The sequence below is a fragment of the Rhipicephalus microplus genome, chromosome X (genome assembly GCF_043290135.1).
Source record: "Rhipicephalus microplus isolate Deutch F79 chromosome X, USDA_Rmic, whole genome shotgun sequence".
NCBI lineage: Eukaryota > Metazoa > Arthropoda > Arachnida > Ixodida > Ixodidae > Rhipicephalus > Rhipicephalus microplus.
Genome location: NC_134710.1, coordinates 230326110 through 230343904, shown reverse-complemented (window position 1 = coordinate 230343904; position 17795 = coordinate 230326110). Strand labels below are relative to the sequence as shown.

At 44.6% G+C, this 17795-nt stretch overlaps 1 protein-coding gene across 13 annotated transcripts in view; it reads right to left on the bottom strand.

Moving 5' to 3' along the window:
- LOC119187847 (protein SCAI) overlaps window positions 1–17795 on the bottom strand; it is a 160688-nt gene that overhangs the window by 68174 nt on the left and 74719 nt on the right. For 11 of the 13 annotated variants that reach the window (XM_075878757.1, XM_075878755.1, XM_075878753.1 and 8 more), the window contains one exon: window positions 9795–9895. In XM_075878757.1, coding sequence (XP_075734872.1) covers window positions 9795–9895 — 101 coding nt within the window. Of the gene's footprint in view, window positions 1–5212; window positions 7603–9794; window positions 9896–17795 lie in introns of those variants that run through there. The other 2 variants (XM_075878765.1, XM_075878763.1) reach the window with 2 other exon arrangements.

Below are 17795 nucleotides of genomic sequence, written 5' to 3'. Positions count from 1 at the left end.
ACGACGTAGGTTGAAGTTCCGCTTCCTCCTGGCTGTACTTGGGATGTTAAACCTCACATATGATCATCATCATCATGACTGCACTCCAGTGACGTAGTCACGTTTCAGTGATATAGTTTTATTATCGAACACTGCCACGCATGCTCTGTTCGCTCCCGAAACTCATTCTAACTGCAAGTTCGACAAAATGTCGCATCCATATGGTGTTGCTGGATGCCTAAATAGTGTGCCCTGCTTGACTAACAGCAGCTCCAGCAAAGAAAACACAAGCAGCAAGAAATTACATAGCCGGCTGTCGAGCAGTAAGAGAACGGCATGATGAATTCTTGGTCACAAGCCCCTTCCGAAGTGATGCGTTTGAAGTGCGTTAATAAAGTAAGGAACACTTTCTTCTTTCAAACTAAGTGTTTCCTTGGTATAATGCAATAACTACGAGGTTTCTAGAATGCTATTTGAACAATCCACATTGACTTAGCATTAGCATTAAATGCTAATGCTAATCCTAATGGCCACCACAATTGCACACTAACTACAGTATGCATCCACTGATCATTCGCAATGAAGAGGCAGCACACTGCTGTAAATTTGAAAGTGAAGTGCAGTAAGAACTGCAAAGATCATAAAAACGTGTATAGCTTATAAAATGAGTAACCACTGCAATATGAATTTTCGCATGTATTCCATGGTGAAATCAATTGTACTTGCTACAATGTTGCCCTGCCACACTAGGGGTTATAACTAGAGGCCGGATTTTTAGGCACTATAAAAGTGTGTTTTAGGTGCTGTTCTAACGTTTTAGGCCCTGAAAATCATAATTATAGGCACAATGAAGTTCTACAAAAATTTAAATATCCCAAAAGAACAATGTCGGTGACTTGTATCTACGGGAAGAAGCAAAAAAAAATTATACAGTTTAAGATAGCAGAAAGGTACCAATGATTGAACATTGGCATGCATTTCCCACGTGATTTGCAGTATGTGGTCTTTCGTTTTATCGTCTAGCATTGTGCGTCGAGTGTCCACTATTCAATTAACACTCCCCTTGGTCTCTTTTGTTTTGTTGTGGCTGGGAAGGGTACCGCAGGAGCAAATAACCAGACCACTGATACCCCAGAAGAGAGGGATGCTAGGTCTAACCGCGTGGGACCAGTTTCTCCCCTATCGGTGAACACCTTAAAGAGCCCCTCGCCGGGTTCGGGCATTTCGAGTTGACAGGTGTAATGGTGCACTGGGCACACCGAATCATTCCGGATTTGCAAAATTACATGTCCCGGAAAAATGCTCAATTTCTAATGAATGCCACTTTCCCTTCTCGTAGGCATGCGCCCCAAGATCTAGAGAGTGACGTACAGCAAGGAATGGTCCTATTTTCATGCACTCCTTTACATTGACATTAGTAGGTTGACGTTGCATACCGTACACTCTTCATCAGCACTTCGTTCAATGCTAGCTATAGCTAGAAAAACAGATGAAAAATGTCCCGCCTCCTGATTATATCCTGCATTTTAAATGGTACCTAATTAAGAGCGTTGCACGTCACATTACTCTACTTGGCATGTGCAATTTGTGTGTTTTGCTGCGTAGCATGAATGAGGAGTACTTTGGTTTTGGCTAGCTGCTTCATATCATTTTGAAAGGGAAGCGCAAAGACAAAGGCGAACCAATTTGAAAAATCACAGTGGTAGAACGCTTTTCATTGGGCCTGCAAGAACTTCTAGCGTCTAACTAGAACCTATCATGTCACCTAGAGAAGGACGCTTAAAAAGTAAATTACAAACAAAAACGAAAGCCGGGTGCAAATTACATTTTTTACCCAAAGGCCCTGCAGCAGATGGGTTACGATGTCAAAGAAAACACACCTTCATTGACACAACACACTTTGTTCTTTTTATTGATTGATATGTGGTGTTTAACGTCCCAAAAGCACCATATGATTATGAGAGACGCTTTTGTTCTCTTTATAAGCCATTTCATTCTGTCATAAAACTAACAAAAATGAATAGAAAAATTATATCTCATACGACATCCTAAAATCTTATTACCATTGCACGAAGAGGACTATTTAGGTACATTCGTTTTGGAATGGGAGTTTTACCATGAAATATTTGACGTGGGAGCTTTAACTGCAGTTTAATTTGACGTGCAATAGTAATTCCCATCCTAGTTCATTTTTCATATTGTTACAACTGTCATTTTAGAGTAATGGCTTAGGACAAACTTTGAAGCCCTGTTCCGTATTTTGTCGTGTTTGTCACTTACAACATATGACAAGGGATCTCATATAGAACAACTGTATTCAGGCATACGGTGAATGTGTGCTAAATACACCATCGATTGTAAACATGCCGGCACCTGTCTCAGGCTTTGCTGTATAAAGTACAACGATTTGGTGACCTTCGCCACCACTGAATCAACAAGAGCATTCCATGAGTGGCCCTCCATGGTTTTTCATTCGTTCTCCAGCTACCCGCAACTGCCCGGTAAAACCTGCTCTTCCTTTCTCACCCCAACAACCAAGTTTTTAGGGCTGTTCTTCAGTTCCTTCAGGGCACTGCATAGCTGTCTGTAGAGGGCGGTCGCCACGTCCTCGGCCATAGACGTCACTTTTGTTTTCTTACCCGATCTTTAATTCTCTCTCCTCCTTCCCGTGCAGCAATGAGACGTGCTTCCACTTAGGGCTGCAGAAATAGCGGCTTTTGCACTCCTCATGCTCTTCTTCCAATCGCTTGAAGCATGTCAGCTTTGTCTTCGTTGAACCTTATAGTGCTTGTAAATATCAATGTTTCCTTTTTTACCTGAATAACGGTTTCACACCACGCTCGAAAACAAAATTTGGCCTTGAATAGCGCTCATATATGTGCTAATTTGAAAAATAGGCATTTATAGGCACTATAAAAACACTATGAAAGCCCTTCTTAAGGGGAGATGCGGGTCGAAAAACGCGAGTTTTTTTCAAAATTACAGATTTCTTATTTTCGCCTGTTTTGATAAGATTAGTACCTCTACTGTTATGAAAAAAATAATACAGGTCGAGACTTGACTCGAAATGCTTTAAAATTTCCTCCAAAGAGCACAAGGTACCTGTTAAAAGGTCAAAAGTGTGCAGTCTTCGAGCACCTTGCCGCCAATAATATGCCGCCGCTAGCCATTGTTGATCCCATGAGTCGAAGAGTCGAGCCTCACTCTTCAAATAAAAACAGTTTCTCTCACTGATTCAGCGCAAGAAATAATAAAAAGAATCACTCTTCTGCGCGTTTTTCGAGCGCTGCGACTGGCTTATCAAATGGTACGAATCGGGGACCGCCATTGGCCGCTGCGCGCCTGTATGTGCTGTGAAACCTATTTGCGTGACCCAGGTCTTGTCGAGCAGCGCAGCTGAACAATGCTTTCCTCGTGTAATTACCTCTGTTATGAATGAAAAAAAAAGCATTGCTCGCAAGTGAAAGCCGTTGTGCGGCGCGCTCTGTAGGAATAGGCTATGAGCAGATGGTCTGATTTGCGGCAGTTGTTGGCTTGCAAAAGCCAATGCATCAAAGTCATTCACACCCATGAGCCGGAAAGTTCCTGATGCGGCAATCGATGACGTCAGTGCCGATCTTGAGAGGTCAAAAGAGCTCGCAGTGAGAAAACTTAGCAGGGACGACATTGCCATTATGTATGACGGTATGTGGCACAAACATGGCTGCAAAATGGCATGACACTGGACTTAGTTTGGATTTCGCAGTCCTGTCAAACTTTTTCCTAGCTTGGAGTTGGCACAAGGCTCAGCCGGATGGAGCAGAAGTTTGGCAAGTGTTTCATGGCCCTGTCTGTGAGCGAAATGTCAGTGAGGAGTCGGCTCGAAAACGCCGAGAGGGACAAACTCATGGTGCTGGCGTACTTTGGTCGCAGTGGCCACTTCCGGAGCTTGTAAGTCCGCAAATTTGTTGCTAACGCAAAAGTCATTTGCGAGGGAACAGAGTTCGTGAGCGCAAAATCTGCACCTTACGACGCAACGGCTTTCCTGTCAGGAAACCGAAGAGACAAACAGCGGGTAACAGGCACTTAAATGCAAACGTTGCCCCCCCCCCCCCCCCCCATCACCCAGGCCTATTCCTACCCCTTTTATTTCTTTCTAGGGGCGAAGCTCCTTATAATCTAACCTGGTTACTAATCACGCGAAACTGAGAGAAGAAGAGACGAGAAAGAAAAGAAGGCAAAAGAAATGAATGACCATTTGTCATCTCATGAGAGTGCCTCTCTCAGCCTCCTGAATAGTCAGCGTACGTGACTGATCCTTGGTGGTGCATGGACGAAGCAGAGCGGCGGCGCGTTGAAGGCGCGTTGATGGCGCTTGCGCTCGGCTTCCTTGGCTCGCGTCTCATCAGTGTTACCCGCGCGTCATCTGCATAGTGCCCAAACGAGTACTTTTCTCAGTCTCCTAAATAGTCGCCGTACGTGGCAGATTGTTGGTGGGCTATGGACAAAGCACAGCAGCGAGCACATTGAAGAGGCTTGGACTCGGCTTCCTTGGCTCGCGTCTCGGTGTTACCTGCACGCCATCTGCATTTTTGAACGTGATTGGACGCAGGGACGCATGCACGAACGGACGGTCACACGGAAGGATGGACAAACGGATGCTTTGCCCTACTCATAATTATTCACTCTGTGAATATGTTGTCATTTTTTTCTCTTACTTTTTTTCCCTTTTCCCTCATCCTCGCCTTGTTTGCTCACTCCACGACCCCTCCTACTCTGTAACGCCATCAATGCTCCTTCCCCGGCTGGCTCATCTCTGCTAAGGGGCGCAGTGCTTTCTTTGTTTTCTGACATTTTCCGGCAACCGCATTATAACCAATCTCGGTAGACTGCACAATAATAGGTATGCATAAACATGGACAGAATTCTATGACAGGGTAAACGGGAGTCGGAAAAAACCGTATTATAGACGGTGCTTCATTGCGAGTGTTTACGTTATGTATTAGCCTGTTGGTGCAAGTGCCGCAAAAGGGCAATGGTGACTATGATGTCGTCATTTAACTGTGCCAGCTGGAAGATCAGCCACAATGGTGATGTCCCGAAAGTTTAGGGTCACTTTCAGGTTACCTTAGATGATGTCAATGCCCGAAATGCGGCGTGTAATTCTGAATTGCACATGTGAACTTCAAAATTCACGTAAAGTACTTTCCAAGCAACCTATTCAAAACTTTCACTGCATAGAGAGGGCGCTAGTGTAAGCCCAACATAGCTGTCGTTTGGCGGATCGTGTAGTCGGCGACTTCCGCCTGTGTTCCCGTCACTTCGAACTGCGCAGTATTTGCGACTGCAGCCACCGTATTGACAAGGCTTTGCTTAGAAGGTCATTGACTCCTGCATGTATTATATCCCACACTGCCGGTTTAGAAAAGCGTGTGCGGTGTATTTTTGAAGGAAAAGAAGTTTTGAACGCCGGGCACATCGTTTGCTGAGACGTGAACGAATGCACGTAGAGCTTTGTGAACACTATCCAAGTATTTTTCCAGCTGACTTGCCGACTGTGAAAATAGACGCACGAGCAGTGGTTCAAATTCAAGAGCAATGAAACGACGAAGGTAAGTTCACGTACAGCACTGACTTATATACTTTCATAAAGGAGGGGGTTGGTATCTTTATTTAATGGGGTATTCTCGCCAACTTTGCAAGTGTAACCAGCACCTATTTAAGTGTAGTTACTTTTTTGTTTACCCGCAGGTACAGAAACACCTGTTTCTCACTAGGCCCGAACACTCCGCACGAATGAAGCTCTTGCTGCTGATACATGCGGCACGCAGTATACATATGCACACAGTCGTTCACTCTCAGCTAGGTCATGCGAGTGGATGGCTGAGCTCTTCAGAGGCTTAGTGCGTCCGAGGCATCTCTCATGGAAGCAAGAGTGGCACAGGTATAGAGCAACCCGACACTCCTGCTTCTTGTCCTATGTATTCTATGTATTTTAGCTTCGATGCACAGCTACGAAAAAAGCAGTGGTGCTCTAAAGAGCACAACCATTCACTCGCATGATCTAGCTAACAATGAGTCGTGACGCCGGTGTTCAAACAATATTATCCCTTTGCATGGCAGAAACGCTACTTTAATGTGCTTATAAACAAAAGGCACTTAGTTTTATTTCGGTGTTGAAGCGTTATCAATGAAATAGTAAAACACATGACAAAATTTCAAGCATGCTTGGAAGCTGATTACATCACCATAGATATAGTCTCATGGGTAAAAGACAACAAAAAAAAAATCAGCAGATAGGCTGCTCAACCACCCCACTTAATGGTTGGCTTGTGTGCACAGCAATAAAATCCAGTTATTAAGCAAATGAAAATGTGTGATCAGAGCAAAATAAATTTGAAACCCAACAGTCTATAAAAAAAAAACATGAAAAACATACTTCATGAGAAGTGCTTCTTCACTCCTCCCGTGTGCACAGGTAGGTGCAGACGAGGGGGGGGCACCACCCTCGTAACCCAAGAATGTCTCACGCATACAATAACATAATAAAGGGGTGGAGCCTTTCAACGAGCCTTTGCCACCTCCTGAAGGAGAACCCTACGTGCACTTATGCGTCTACTGAAATGCCGCAAGTACAAATATATTTTTTGCTTTCTCCCTCTCTTGCAGAGTTACTGCTAGTGCAAAGCACGAAACCTTGCCTTTGACTGCATGGCGTGTGCACAGCGGACCCCACACATTTTGTGATTCTTGTACCTGTAGCTCACAGTGAGCAAACAATAAAGAGTAATTTAAATCATTGCTACTACGACTCACAGTACCTGCCCGACTTCGGCTGTCCACTAGAGAATTTAAAATAACCACAGTAAAAATTGCCAGCGACCACAACAGTGAGGCTGATTGAACGATAGTATGGGCTGGCTGTACGGGCACCCCCCAAACGATAGTTATGACGGCTGCTGTATGGCGGCGCCACCATCTGTGAAAGTTGCAAATATTCCCTGTAGAGATATTGTAGATGATACATGCATATTGATGGTTCACGAAAATTGATCCCGCAGACTATCTCGCTTGCAATATTTTGCTTCCGTATTCCTATAAATGAAACTGATTTGAGGCTTTAGTGTCAGTGTGATAATATGCGGTGCGCGAACCAGAAACTGAAACCGAAAGTGCCTTGCGGTGGCACAGTGGATTTTTGAGAGCGCATATGTCACTGTGGCATGGACGAAGAAGACACCAATAGCTCGTGAAGTGCGGCCTTACGAGCTAGAGACCCGTGCATTCGGCAATGCTCGACGGCCTGTTCGAGGTCAACCAGCGTTCGTGGTCTAGTAGGAGTTTGGTTGGGTGACTGCCCCAGGGACCAGGCGTCGTGTAGTTCTTCCGGCTGCTGTTTCTGGGGCTGGGCAATCAACGAGCATGCCAACCAACGTTCCAGCTGGGCGACTGGCCCAGGGAGCAGGCGAGGTCTCCTGTTCGCGCCGCCGTCCATAGCGGTGGACTGAGTCCTTGTTGTGGGCCACGAGCGAGGCCAATCAACGTTCTGGCTGGGCGATGGGCCCAGGAAGCAGGTGAGCAGCTGGCACGACGTCAGGGTGCTGGCGGTACGAGACGAGGTGGCTGAGTGCCGCGGCAGAGGGTCTGATTAAGGAGAGGATCGACCCACATTGAACACAGCAGGCGAGCCAAGCGGCGCACCATCTCCAGGTGACCAGCACCAACGTTGAACACGGCAAGCGAGCCATGCGGCGCGCCATCTCCAAGCGACCGGCACCCACGTCACTCACATAACGAATGAACTTTTGGCTTTAAGGCAATTATCCCTTGTATAGCTAGTGTGCTCCTCCGTTAAGTACATGTCTGTCCATGTGTATGAAACGTTAATATAAGTGTGAACGTATCTTTGTGCACTGGTGTGCTGTCAAGTCCTTTCTAGAGCAGTCCTGCCCCTGATAGCATCACAGTCTGACAAGAGTTGCCAATAGCTCCTTGACTCTTGCAAAGAAAAAAAGTTGAAGTGTAACATATCCTGCACCGAAAACAAGAATTTCGTTTGCTTTTAATCATAAAAATACATGTTTTATGGGCATAAAAGATAGAATTCTAAGATAGAACTGCCACATTTAACATACCAGCATGCACATGTGTCACTAAAGGATTCTGGACATGAATGCTCTGTTTGGATTTGTAGGAGGTATATTCGGATATGGACCTCTGGAGCTTGCTTTGTTAGTTTCAGAAATTAGATGTCACATTCTATGAGCTGCCAGTGTCACAATGGTAATGGCACTGCCACGTTCATTAGGCTATGTTCAAGACATAGGAAAATCATTTCTCCACTTAGTTTACTCACCCATAGTGAAAAATGCACCCTCATTGAGGGTTATTAAAAAGAAAAAAAAAGCAGCTTCTTAAACATTGTAAAACAAGCACATTCACAAAAGGTGCACATTAAAAAAAAGTTGATGCTGAGGTATGTTCTATGTTAGATGGTGTTACCACACACTTGAATCTATACATAATCTCGGAAAGAACAAATGCTTAAATTGTGAACCAGGTCTAACATCTTCAAGAAACTTAATGTAGCAGACGTGATCCATGCTAATTAGTTTGAAAGCATAGGATCGCATTTGATTTAATTAATTTAGGTAGTAAATAAAACTACAATATTAAACTTTCTCTAGTTTTATTATAATTTATCATTATGATTGCTTTGTCCTTCAGACAAAACAAATATTATTTATGTTGCATGTGCGAAAAATATTTGTGTTAGGACAGTTCCAATGTATGAAATGATTTAGTCAAACAATTCAAAACTTCCTTGACATAAATGAACAGTCAGATAACGATAGATATGTGGGATTTAACGTCACAAAACCACCATATGATTATGAGAGAAGTCGTGATGACTGCAACGCCGTTGTTTGCTTCTCACACTGCTTGCACAGAGTTTCTTTCATTTATTGTAAAAAATCATGGTTACTATGCATATTGCACGTAATGTTAGGCGATGACATGTCCAATCATGTTTCTTCATTCTGGGCATTTCTTGTCGTGCGTCATGTCACTATAATTGCAGAAATTGTTCGGTGTGCCCTTCTAGTAAAGAAGGGCACACCTTCTTTACATTTTCGCGAAAACGTCGCTATCGCAGTCACATTTTCGATCATCTTGAGCGACTTCCGTGTTGCGCCGAGCAATTTCACGGTATTGCGCGGCTCTAGTTGCGAATTCTTCTGGTAGGGAATTACTGAACGGAGCTTGTGCGAAAAATGCCGTGTCGAAGACTGAGGATGCAGATCATCCATATACTAGAAAGAAAGGGCTGTAGCAGGTAGATATTTGTGTTGCAGTACTATATGCGAAGGTTTGATTGATATATGGGGTTTAACGTCCCAAAACCACCATATGAGTGACGCCGTAGTGGAGGGCTCCGGAAATTTCGACCACCTGGGGTTCTTTAATGTGCGCCCTTATCTGAGAACACTACGGCATTTTCGCCTCCATCGAAAATGAAGCCGCTGCAGGTGGAATTCAATCCCATGACCAGCGGATCATCAGCTGAGTACCTTAGCCACTAGACCACCGTAGCGGGGCAAATGGACAGTCGGGACTCGCCCTTCAACTTCTAAAGGTATAGTTAAACATAAACAAGCAGCAGTTCATTCAGGACTTCTGTGCAATACTAAATATACATATTAGCAATGCTACATGACACAAAACAACTATGAGTAAGCTTATGTATAACTAACACTTTTCAAGCTTTGATATATACATTAAAAAAAAAACACTATTTCCTGAAATGTCAGTAGATGATACACAAAGACACTTACCTTGAACATTCGATGTAGTTTTAGGACAACATGACAGAAGATAAACCTCAGCATCAACAACCTTAGGAAGTCATCACCATAGAATTGCAAGTATGCGGGATCTATAAGATAGATACAACACAACATTTATTATCAAAAGAAAAAAGGAAGCTAAGAAAAGAAAATGACAACAGGTACAGATAATTTAGGAAATGAAATAGGAGCAGGTACAAAAAAATTTTTGATCTAATGGATCACATTATAGGTCAATCACAATGTGGAACACTAAAGTTCTGTACCAATGGAATAAAAATTAACCTCTGAATAAGCAGATACAATCTATGACATAAATGAATATAACCAACAAATTTTCTGATTCAGACAAATTGTGATAACTATGGCAGAATGCAACTACTATGGAATAAAGTACATGGCAAAATATAAATTGCAGCACACAGGAATCGCTAAAGAAAGCCAATATAAAAGACTGCACACCGATTTCATATGCTCATTTTCAAAGCGGAGCTGCAAGGTTTGGCATATGCTTAATTAAGCAGCCAACACACAAAAAGGTGTTTATATTTACCTAAGCATACCTGCCAAGTTCAAGGATATTGAATCCGGGAGATTTCCGTAGCGGGGGGGGGGGGGGGGGGGGGGGCTGAATATTATTTATTTGCCCCTATTAAACCAAGGACAAACAAATAGACAAAAAAACATTATGAAAAACAAGAGGGGGTGGGGAGTCTTAATTGCAAGCGCAAACAAGGCGTTGCGGTCGGCTTGGAGTGGCCGAACAGACAAAGGTGAGAGTCTCAAAGGATCAACACAACTAGCAGAATTTATTTCCTTCAAAACAGCTCGTGTATGTCTTACTGGAACACACGTGAACGGACGGGACAGCGCAGCTGGCTGCCGCAAAAGCGCGAGTCAAAGCTTTGCTCCCTACTAGATTCTTTTGACAGGAACGCCAAAACGCGTCTGGCCCCTTTGTTATTGACAGTCTAGGCTGGTGTTTTGCCGTCGCCGCCACCGCCGTCATTCACCGTATATGTATACTTATCTGTATATATCAACACTCTAGAAAGGGAAAAAAAAGCCGCCCGCGCTCGGTGCCCAGCTCGTCGCAATACGCGTACTTTGCCCCGCGGATCGGGGGGGGGGTGATTGTGTGCGCGCTCATCTTTCGGTGGGGAGAATCGTGTGCCTTCGGCTTTCACTGGAACGATTGCGTTAGTTGCCGGACCCACAAAGACACCTTCGGTTTATGCACAGGCCCCGTTTGAGAAACTGGGACACTTCTTAGTTTGTACTCATCCGTACCTTTGATTATGTATCGAGCATTGCTTTTTTTTTTGTTTGAACAGCGCGTTACATGTAGAGAAGTAAACGTTGTTGGTTTGCTCTCGTTTTGTGGGTATTCTTTTTGTGTGTCATTTCTGCGTGAGCAGCGCGCTGCGGGTTTCGATCTGCTTGCCGTTATCAGTGTGACATTCCGAGTTGTTGATGTCACATTCATTGTTTCCCCTTCGCGGCGAAACTTTGACTTTTTGTTTTACGCATTTACTGCCTTTAGTCTACCGATGCGTGCCCTCAAGGCTTGTAGATCGCTATCACGCCACCGCGACCACGACGTTGTGCGCGCTGGTTGTGGCAAATGGTAGTTCCTTTTTCAATCCCCGTGCGCTTGATTGCGCACGTGCCTTCGAAACAAAGTCGTTTTATGCCGTATACGATCGCATCTGCCGTGGTTTTGTCCGCAGTGTTTGCAGAAAACAGCGTTGCTTTGACTGGTTGAGTGTTGGACGGACGCAAACTTTTGGGACTCTGTCAGTTTTACATGATCACGTGAAAAGCTACCCTCAGTTTCGTTGACAGCGGTGTGGCAATGACAATCACACACACTGTAGAAGGCAGTGCGTGCGCCGGTTCCAAGCGTACTTCCCAAGCTTTGAGTACGTTGCTCTCGGCCTTCATTCGTCGATTCATTCGTCGAATGAATCGTACCCTCGGCCTTCATTCGTCGAATGAAGGCCGAGAGTACGTTGCTCTCGGCCTTCATTCGTCGAGGAAATGTGTTCGGAACATTAGAATTTAGGCCCAATAGACATAGTGGAATTTCGTTGAGAAATTTTACGAATTCGTATCTGCCGCGGTTTCACATCACTGAGATTCTACTGTACGTTTAGATGAACGCCTCTTAAACTCATTCATAATAAAATGGGGTAGGTTCGAAAAGCTTGGAGCGGACTGAGCTGCTTTTTTGTCAAGGCAGCTGGATCACGAGAGATTTTCCAGGAGATTTTCATGACAACCGTACAAACGGAAGAAACGGTCCAAATCCGGGAGTCTCCCGGCCAAACTGGGTGACTTGGCAGGTCTAAGGAACAATCATTCTGTGAAAACAGGAAATGTGCTATTTTATAATACTGTAAGGTTATTTTGAGTATTGCTATATCAGAAAAGCTTATCCACATCAACAGCAATGTGATTCTTCAAGATTTGTATATTATTAAAGGGGCCCTGCAAGACTTTTTTGAGCATGGTCAGAAAACGCTGCCGATCGGTAGTAGAGGCTCCCGACAACACACGAGCCAAATATTACAGCATAGCACACGCCTCGAATTCACAATAAATTACCAAAGTCAGCTAAAAATTGCTTTCTCTTTTCTCGACAAATGGCGGAATATGCCCAAAAATCCCACCATTGCGATTGGCTGCCATATCAGCCATTGGCTGATTTGAACATGGCGCACTCGCTCATTACAGAGATCGCCACGGGAGGCCGTGACTTTTCCACACGTGCGCGCGCGATCACACTGAAAAAGTGGCACATTCAAAGAAAAAAAAAAGTGCTCAAGGCCACGAGGCGCGCGTGACGTTTTTCTGTGGCCCTGCCATCTTTCCCTGCTTAGCTTCCAACGCTTTGGTCGAGACGAGAGAAGAGAGAATGCAATTGCAGCATGCGACGAACCTTTGTAATTCCACTCGCACTGGACGAATTCTTAAAATTTTTGGGGCGTTGAATTCGTGAGGCAATAAGGTCTTCCAGTGAATTCATCCCATGGCTACTTCAAAAATTGTTGCAGGGCCCCTTTAAGACAGCAAATAATCATAAAAACTGTAGGCAGAGCCTAGCCAATCCAAAATCTTGGCTTTAGTATGCGGCTGTGAACTTCCCACCTATTTTTCTGTTCAAAAGATTATTGCTTAAGCCAGTGCAGTCATGTTTTGAATCTGTATTTTAAAGAGACAGTAAAGAAAAATATTAAATTAAGCTAGATCTGCTGTGTTGACGATTTATTATACAGTCGCCGACCGATTTTTCGGACCTGGCGGGGACCCAAAAAAAGTACGAAAAATCGAACAGTCCGAAAAATTCGTTTTCGCCAAAAATCTGAAGTTTATTGCATCAGGCAGGTTTAAAAAAGTCCTTGATGCTGCCTTGCCTCAAACTACGCTTGGAGGCAATTTGGTTTGCCCGTATTTGCGCCAAGGTGACATCGTCGCCGTAAAGCCGTAAACGCTCGACAAAATTGTCACCGCGTTGGCGATCTCCGCCGCCGACGGCTGCGGGCGGTCGTCGTTGTCATCCGACGACAACGACGACCGTCATCCGGCGACATCTAGCTGCGAACGTCCACTCTCTATTAGCTTGATTGTGGCAGCTTTCTTCTCCATCGTCAGGGTCGTATACTTCCCACGCTTCTTCACACCACCTGGCTCCCGCGATGGCACAGATAGCGGAGCCATGGCACCGAAAACACAAAATTCGGTGCCGCAGATAGCCGCTGCGAAGCACACAACGTCTCGACGCGACGCGACACAACACGTGCAGAATGGCGACTGAACAAAGCTGCAACGACAATAAAAGAATCCTTCTTTCGCCTCCTCCCCGTGCGATGCGATGACGATAGTGCTGACCGAAGACGAAAAAACGGCATCTATCACCGCGTCTTTTAAAAAGCAAACACGGCCTCCGAAACTTAAAATATGGCCTGCGCATTCCAATCTCGGAGGCAGGAAAGGCATTTGAAGACCAAGCTTAGCCAAGCCGACGGAAAATCCAACATGGCAGCGTTCACAATGGCTTGGGGCGTGGCACAAAACGAGCGATTTAGTCCGAAAAATCGAACTTTCAGGGGCAAATTTGCCCGAAAAATCGGTCGAAACAATGCATTAGCTCTATGGGATCCCTGACGGTGCATTTATGAAGTCCGGAATATCCAACAAGTCCGAATTTTTGGAGTCCGAAAAATCGGTCGGCGACTGTAATCACAGTGAGAACAGACCATTGCAAGCAAAAAAGTGAAAAAATGTAAAATTGGAGCGGCACCAGCTGTTGTTGACTGTTAATATCGATCTCGTGTGATGTCACCTTTGACTCACACAAAAAGAGCAGCACAGAGGAACGTCAAATGGAGATTGCTTCAGCTTGTCTATTTTGGCACAGGCAGTTCAAATTGAGAAGCAGCAGAGGCACATTCATTGACAATTTTCAATGCACGAGACGATGAAAAACTTTAAGACAAATGAACCATTTATCTAGGTCAAGTTATTATTTTTCTTTAATGCACCTGTGATGCTGCAGCAGTTACAGCTAATGGCCGCCAGATAGAGCAAAGTTGCCGCCTGGCGGCAACTGCCGAAAGTACGCCTAGTGTGGCTTGCTCCCTGCGTCACCTGCTAGCATGTCGTGTTTGCATGGGCGCATACGTCATGCATGTTCTCAAAGGGTGGTTTGTTCAGTTATGTTAGCTCAAGTTTAACTGCTTGTACATATGCCTGAAACATTGTACGAAAGCATTTGGTCTTCCTCCGCTGTTAATGTACTGTAATATGATCAGAGATTGCAACTTTCCAGAGTGCTGTGTGTGATCTTCGTGCCCTCCATTCACCAGAATCATTTCAGTGTGGTTGCCGCTTTCTGCTTCAAGCACATCATAAAATGAACTTGGCATCGTCTGAAACGTGAAGACTATTAATGGTGTGTGAATGCAGCATTTTAGCGACTCGGTTGTAAACAAAACCTACGCTATAGGCCACACACTATCGCATTGTTAATAGGTGTATAACTACGGCACTGTAGTTTGTGGATTATGCAATGAGGTTTAGTTGTGTTTATCTGGCCGTGGTATCGCTACAGAGAAATATTATTATCCAGTAAAGTGTGACACTTCGGTACTTAAACTGAACTTAGAACGGAGTTGTCATGAGCAATTTTAACTTGGGGTGAAATTTATGCACACATGTGCCGAGATTTATTAACACTTCAAAGAAACCAGATGTTCAAAATTTAGATGGCATGGCTTACATTTATGTTGCACAATTTCACGGAAAATCTACTGTTTTTACATTGTCTTGAGCATTTTTCTGACATTGTTATTGACTGCCAAAAAGCAGAGGTTATTCTTCATTCGATAAAAAAAGATGCTTGTTCCACAAAATAACCAGACCTTCGTTGTATCACAATTATGCATGTATTCCATCGATGAAAGCTTACTGCTGAGCTCTCACAAGCTTTTTTTGGTGCAAGAACATGTGCGTACCTGGTAAACATCAAGGTAGCGCAAAGCGTTGTCAGCACTAAGCTTTCCTGACTGAACTTATTGACTGTCCCACATTTCATGGTGAACAGAATGAGAAAGAGAATGCATATGTGTAGTATTCAAGCGAATAGCAGTACTGAACTCATCGCACCGATATGCAGGTTTTCTACGGTCTCTCTTTATTATTTTTTTTGTATCCAGATGAGCAAGAAGTAAATAAGTAGTTCAGTCATGCTACTGCACTGCATAGTAGGTGGAACACATGCTAAGCACATACAAGCAACACAGCAAAAGCGTGAGTTAGTGTAAAAGCGCGCAAACAGTCACCCAGGGCGAGCATCTCTTTCATACAGCGCAGAATGCGCTTCACTCGCTAGTAATAATAATGTTGCATGGGTTTAGTGCATCTATTCGGCAGAGAAGCATAGATATTACCAGTAAACTGCAGTCAACACATACAATTCGCCAGCAATCGACTCAAACTGCACACAGCGAAATGCCACTGCGTGTATTTGTATACGCGCCACCGACTGCCTATCTACACTACCGCGGGAACGGTGCTGCCACCTGTAGCCCAATCTTGCCGCGAATAACAGGCCATGGCTTTATTTCAAGTCCATGTACATACTCAGGAGAAGCATGCTAAAAGGCAGCCCTAACTAATGACACATTCAGTATTTGCACCTTTATCACAACTTTAAACACCTGTGCCAGTGCAGCTAATATTCAACAGTAACAAAACACCACTCATATGAAGTGAATGAAAGAGTGGTGTTGTTCAAATTTTACTACGAGGCATCACTTACGACTCACCCTCCCCACCCTCAACCAAGTTACTCAATGTGGATTACATTTTGGCATTCCCAAATACACTCAAACCTCGTTATATTGAAGTTGAAGGGGAGCCACAATTATTTCGTTATATCCATTATTTTGTTATATCGATTATAACAGTTTGTGGCAATGTATGCTCAGATGGGCACACACCTATAAGCATGCAAAGAAGGAAACTGCCTCGTGGCCTGATGTGCTGCTACGCGACCACGCGTGCCACGAAAAATAAACTCAGTCGAATCTCATTGATTCGAACTTTCGGGTAATTCGAACTCACGATGAGGTCCCGTCAAAGCTATGTGTATTCCAATGGACGAGAAGACCCTGTAATTCATACGCGCTAGCACTTGCGACGGTTAATTTGAACAAACCGCGCTTCGAAAATGCTCTCAGTGCCATGCCCGATCCCGCGGCAGCACCTCTTAATGCTGCGCGCAAAGAAGAAAAAGAAAAGGAAAGAAAAAATAGTGGTGGAGTGTTTGCTCTCTCTCAAATGCCGATCTGCGACGCGCCTGTGCCACGTTTCTCCCTTTTGCATCTTTGCATGTAGAGACCTTTCTCCTTTCGAGGCCATGCGCGGAGAGAGAGGAAAAAAAAAAAAAAAAAAAAGCTGTCGCAGAGGGTCCTCCTTTCTCGGTGCAGAGGGTAGCAGTCATGATAGCAGCGGAGACGCAGTCGTTGCTGTTGTGAGGGCCGTTCCACGCGCTTCCCGCACAGCTGCAACGCACATGCTGGGAACCCTACCGCATGCAAGCGGGGGACAAATAAGCCAATCGGCGACGCTGCGCAGGATGAAAGAGCGTCGCCAATTGGCTTATCTGTCTCCCGCTTGCGTGCAGTAGGGGTCCTGGCATGTGCGTTGCGGCTGTGTGGGAAGCGCGTGGAACGGTCCTGAGATCGAAATCGCTTTTCAACGCAGCGCCGCTTCTCGGTCATGTGACCTGCTGAGCGCTTTCTCAATCCTCTCCGCTGGGTGTGAGGAGGACGGCTCTCTCGGCCGCGCGGGTTATGGTTATAAGGTCGGCGCGGGAACTTTGAAAGAGCCGTGTCGAACAAGCGTCAAACTTTGCAGAAAACGATGTACGTAACACAATTCGGTCAATGTTTTTTTATAGACTATTTGATAGACTAATTTAGTTCGTTATATCTATTTACCGGTCAATTTTACTTCATTACAACGAGGTTTAAAATGCATGGTTCTCAATGGAAACTTTCAAGGAGAATTTCATTTACTTTGTTATATACATTATTTCGTTATATCCCGTTACATTATAACGAGGTTTGCGTGTACTGCGTCAGTTTATTCTAAACGCGTACCGTAAATTATCTGGGCGGATTATACCCCCCCCCCCCACTATGGTGAAAGATAATCCACCCTAATTTGGGGGGGCGGGGCACTTGCGTGATCCCGAACCAGTAATTGGCACTTATTTAAAATCTCTCAAAAAAGGAAGGAGAGCACTTGCTCGGGTGAGGTGCTTGCTCGTGCACTTTATGGTAGTATGTTACTACAGTTAACCTTGCATGAATAAGCTTCAAGTTTTAGTGACAAGAACAACTTATTTCTGAGCCTCCTTTAACAGCAGCTGTCTTGCATTCATTGCCCCCCTATCCACAGGATTTCAGGGTTAAAATGAAA